Source organism: Fopius arisanus, unplaced genomic scaffold, assembly GCF_000806365.1.
Source record: "Fopius arisanus strain USDA-PBARC FA_bdor unplaced genomic scaffold, ASM80636v1 scaffold00032, whole genome shotgun sequence".
NCBI lineage: Eukaryota > Metazoa > Arthropoda > Insecta > Hymenoptera > Braconidae > Fopius > Fopius arisanus.
The window spans coordinates 490309-496041 of record NW_011887771.1 but is presented as its reverse complement, the minus strand read 5'-3'; the positions used below and the strand labels follow the sequence as shown (position 1 = coordinate 496041).

At 32.4% G+C, this 5733-nt stretch overlaps 1 protein-coding gene across 1 annotated transcript in view; it reads left to right on the top strand.

Annotated features, from left to right (window-relative positions):
- Positions 1–1830: 1830 nt before the first annotated feature.
- The window catches only part of LOC105265867 (elongation of very long chain fatty acids protein AAEL008004), a gene marked incomplete at its 5' end in the record, with an annotated part of 6396 nt that continues 2493 nt past the window's right edge, over positions 1831–5733 (top strand). Inside the window, 3 exon segments of the mRNA XM_011303638.1 lie at positions 1831–2021; positions 3044–3124; positions 5300–5445. Coding sequence (XP_011301940.1) covers positions 1831–2021; positions 3044–3124; positions 5300–5445 — 418 coding nt within the window.

Here is a 5733-nt window from a genome sequence, read left to right as displayed (position 1 = left end):
GCTCTCAAGCAAGAAGAATTTCTTTTGATGATTTTCAGTTCAACAATACAAAAAACAATAGAAAAAAAAATACAATTCGTTCTCAACAAAAAAATTAAGCAATCAGGCAATGTATCGGTAGGAATATTTTAATTTATTCATCTGAAAATTAACGGTATTGACAATAACGTAATTGCAGAATGAGTTACTTTTGAAGCACCAGTAGTATAACTTATTATAAATTATTCCCAAAAATATGATGCGGAATATTTTTTCGCCAAAAATTTTAATTGGGTCGTGCAATGTTTGAAATATTGAAAAAACGATATTTTTGAGAAATCGCTGTACATCGAAGATTACTGAGTCGATTGACGAGACATCATCCCCAGAAATGCTCCAAAGTAATTCCAATTATACCATAAACCTGCAGATTTGTTGCTTAAACTTCAGCCCCTGTTTATTGTAATTTATGAAATATTTCCGAAGAACGATCAACAATTTCCAAAAAAATATCTCCACGTTTCATGACCTACATAATATCCAATTAAAATTACAAGATCGAGGAAATAAAGTGTCTGATTGCATTCGGAAGCAAAAACAAATCAATGAATCTGTAGAATTGATGATCAATAACGAAGTGAAATATTGCGGGATGAATCCTCTGGATCAATGGATCAAGGTTCACGTACATGTTGGAAAGGAACCTCGACAAGGTCGTGGTCAATAATAGCCGTGAAAGGCTCCAGCAAATGACCCTGAAAACCTTGTCAATTTCTTTCCTACAAGATCACCTGCACGATGAGACTAGTTCCACTCCATTTAAATCCGCAAAAAAATATCATCATTATCCCAAATGGGATTTTAAATGACATTCCTTGAATTGTAATTGTTACTCTTCGTCCGAGAGACCACGAAAATTATTATAATTGCACTGTAGATTCATTATTGTTATCATTATCCATTATTTATTATTCATTAAAAAAACAGTTCAAGTTTTTCATAACAAATTTATCGGAACCGCCTCTTTAATTAGCAACATTGAATTATAAAAATCGATTATTCATGAGATAAAAAAATTTATCTGTTACCTATCAAAATACCACAACAAATATTACTTCTGAAAATGGCAAAATAATGTCATGACACCTCGATTGGCGAATTCAATTCCCAGAAATCCTCATGCAGTACATAGTATGGCACGCAAAAAATATAAATTTCTTAACGAACACAAAAGTAATCCCCAGCTCGTTCAAGCAAATCCCAACAATCCACTCCACTCCGAGAATATTACTCGCAATATAATTGAAGGCAACAATATTTTCCTAGCATACTACTACTACGCAGTAAATAATGAAAAATATAATAATCCTTTCATTTTCATTATTAAAAAAAAAATATAAAGATAATTTTTCTGGGAATTAATATATTTACATTATATTTTGACTTGTAATATTTTTTTGGGATATGTTGAGAGGTCATGATTGTTGATTAGAATTTAGGACAATCATTAATTTATCAGATTAACGAGGAAATGTCAAAGTAATCGATGAACTTTTTCTATGATGCATCAGCTAGTTTATAACAAGACTAGCCTTGAGATCTCTAGGAGGCCATTGTACCGAATGAAGTACACAAGGCAGTACATAAAACTTCACTCGACTATGACGTACATGTGTTCGATCAGTGTATACATATATCGGTTCACATGCCTTAGCTCATCGCATTCAATTATCTAATTGATGAATGTTCTGAGCTATTCGAGATGATTCAAACGATTTTTTTTTGTCCTTTTATTTAATTATGTGGTGCATTTACTTGTTTATTGTTTATTTATTTTGTTTTTGCTTTTAGATTCACGGACGACTAATTGGTTCCTAATGAGTTCTCCCTTCCCCACACTGTTCATATGCCTGAGTTACGTGTACATAGTCAAAGTTATAGGGCCAAAACTCATGGAGAATCGAAAGCCATTTCAACTTAAAAATGTCCTGATTGCGTACAACTTAATTCAAGTTATTTTCTCAACATGGCTATTTTACGAGGTAAAGCAACTAATTTCTGATACTTTATCTCTACCACGAGGGAGAAAAAAATATCACTCGTTATTGTATTGCTATTTATATCATTTATTTTTTTTATCTTGTTTTATTTTTATTTATGTTAATTTCGTAATCAGCGATAGATTTCCACCGAATGTTGTACTCGAATTGAGGTAAAAGTTTATGTGTCGGTACTGTCAGTCCAATGATTATAAACGTAGGGATTGTAACACTCAATTAATTCCTCACAACTGAAATCTAATATTAATTCACGTGCTGGGTTTCAGCAGTTTTTTAGTGGTACGAAATTTTATGGAATTAATGAATGACAATTGAGTAGTTGTTTATCTACTACTTCTCATGATTTTTGCTGTTTCCTGCTAATTGGTATTCAGATTGACGCGAAAAAAATTGACATCCCACATACAATTCATTTCTGAAAACTGATATTTACTGTCTACTAAAATTCGTTAATTTCGCATTTGTTAATAATCAATTTTTAGAATTAATCTATAGCAATTGAGCTGTTGTTTCCCCACCAGTTTCCATGATTTTTTTCAAATATGTTCCAAATTGTTGATTAGATTTATTAGAAAAAATCTTCCGTTCGAACGTTCAACTAATTCTTGAAAATTTACATTCATTACTAATAAAAATGCTTCAATTGGACTTCTTCAATAACAAATTCAGTAGAATTAATCAATAATAATTGACTAGTTGCTGAGTAGTTGCCCACGACTTTCAATGATTCTTTACAATTTTTTTTCAAATTGTTCATTAGATTTTTAACAAAACATATATGAATTTTTTATTAACTCAAAGAAATTAATTATTCGACATTTTAATTAGTTCTAAAAAAACCACAACTTTCCAACCCATTTAAATGTTTCAATTAATTATTCTTTCAATACCTAAATTCAATGGAATAAATCAATAATATTTGAGGAGTTAAAAATAATCATTGGGGATTTGGCATTGGACCGGTGATTCGAGAACAATGATTACATATATTTGATAAAATACAGAGTCTGATGGGTGGCTGGTGGGGACACTATAGTTTTCGCTGTCAACCAGTCGACTATTCCAACAGTCCAACAGCGATAAGGGTAAGACCTGATTACGTTTATCCCCAGCCCCTTGGTCAACCCAGGTCGTCATCATCATGGATTATATGATTATTTATTTATTTATTTCGTAATGTTTAGGCTTGGAACTGGATGCTGAATATTATGATGGATATCGTAGATATGGCTGCTTCGTTGAGCTTATTATCCATATACTTTATTATAACTACTAATAATGTAAATACATTAGGATTGTCCTGAAATCATGAGCGTAAAGTCGAGCACTCAATTGTCTTTATCCAGAAAATATTTGACGTTCATCCCTAAATTATTGGGCACTTCATACCGTTTTATGTTCATTATCTCAAGGAGTTGTTGCCGATATCTTGTTTTTTCAAGTTTTTTTTTTACAAATTTGTGGGGAACGGTTCATAGAATTGACATAAAAAAGATATCGGTTTTAAGGTTTATTATTATTCAATGTCTCACAAGGTTCATCACTGTAGGAGAACTTTCCGATGTTCTCAGTGAACTTTTGCTAAAACTCAGGAAGCTTTCGAGGTGACCCGGGCAAAATGGGACACAAGATAAAATGGAATGCGGGTAAAATGAGATTAATCAGAAGGTTCAGTGAGAGATGAGGGCGAAAAAGCAATCGTAGGAATCCATTATTCGACATTTTAATTTTTCCAGAATTTTATTACACTTGACTACTAAAAAAATGTTTAATTTCGCCCACCAAAAAATTGGAAAAATTAACGCACGACTATGAAAACTTGTGAGTCATGAAATAATAATAAAACCTAAAAATATTAAATTTTTTCACGTCAATCTGATCGATGATTTATAAAGAATTAATCTAAACACATGAAAAATCAGGAGGTATCGGCAATAACTGATTAAACACGCGCGCACTGAGAAAAATAAATATATATATTTTCCATGGACCAGAAAATATAATTTTTCAAATCGATTAATCTTGTAATGAACAATTTCATTCGGGTATACGGGAAAAAATTCTCTCAGTAAAATGAGATTCTTTTGTACTGCGAGGATTTTCCAGTCTTTCCTACACTAAAAATCACGTCTTCCTCATAAATTTTTATAGTTTGTGTTACATGTACATTATTGAGAATTAATATAATTTACAGTAACAATTGAACCCTCAATTTGCCGCGGCTCAGTTTACTTTAAGATTACGTCGTTCGTAAAAGTTTCTGTTTGCCTTGAAAACCCAATAAATTCCTGGGTTTTAATTTTTTTACTTGAAATTTCAAGACTCATTTTCCAACAGCGTAGAATTATCTTTTTTTTCACTTCGATTGTATAATATCTTGCGCAAAGATCACAACACATAAGATCAATTTTGTGTACACTTGAATTGACAATGAAAGTCTTTATTATGTAATTAAAGCAAGAAATTTTCAGTTGGTAATGATAAGTAATTGGATCAGGAAAAACTGGATTCTGAAATTCAACCGAATAGACGTAAGCGTAAAACGAATTGCATCAATTTCTGTAAAGACATGCTAATAATTGAAAAATACTCTGCGTGAAACAAGAAACTGTTTATCAGTTTTCAAGTTCTAAGAAATAAGTAAGAAATATTTCTTGTTAAAATTATCTTTGCCATTTCCCTATAAATAATAAAATAAAAAAAAACCATCAATTTCCTGACGAGATTAATTGCTCGAACCTTGCGTTCCTGATTTCATCGACTTTCTGGAGACTGCGCCATGTGGCAAGTGAAGATAAGACCTTCAAACCACACTGGCAATGTCCTCCCCTCAATAATAATCCAACAAGCCACATTTGCAAATGATTTTGCAAAAAAATTATCTAGATTGTACAGAATTGAGTGTCGAATTTAAATGGTTTGGGTGAACAAGCCAAATCTGTAGTGCTTGATAAACTAGAATGAGTTATCGCTGATATCTCTCAAACCCAACGAAATAGAAGGAATTTGATAGAATTCTTTTTTTTAGTCCGCTTTTCGCTCTACAAAAAAGATATTTATGAAAATTGCCGTATGTCTTTCTAATCACGAGATATCCAGCGATAACTGACCCTAGGTGAAATGCAGTAATTCTAGTTTACCAATTCATAACAGAAATGCATAAATGGAAATGCAAAAATATTAAAAACACTCGGTAGTCGGTGATGGCAGTGGTTACATTATCTGATCGGAGTATGGCCTCTCCTTGGTTGTGGTTACAGATATCAATGGCCGGATGGCTGACAGGGGACTATTCCTTAAGGTGTCAACCAGTAGACTACAGCGACCGACCCCAAGTACTGAGGGTGGGTGTCCTGCAATCACTGATTTCTAATAATTATTGCAAAATAAATATTTACATTTTCACTTGATAAACTCTTCTAGATGCAAGTCGATGCACACGAGAACTGCTCGACTTATTTCAGCTATTTTTAACTTGTGGTACTTGTGCAGGGTCTGCTTGTATTGTTTTATAAATCTAGGATCATTCCTGATTGGATTTATGGTAGAGATTAACAATTGAATTGAAATTTCACGCTGCATTAACTTGAACTTCTCGGGTGCACACTGTGCATTGGCATTTTATTTTATTCAATATTATTCTGTCCCGAATTTTCTCATAAAACCATTTTTATTGTTTTGAGTTCAGGACAAA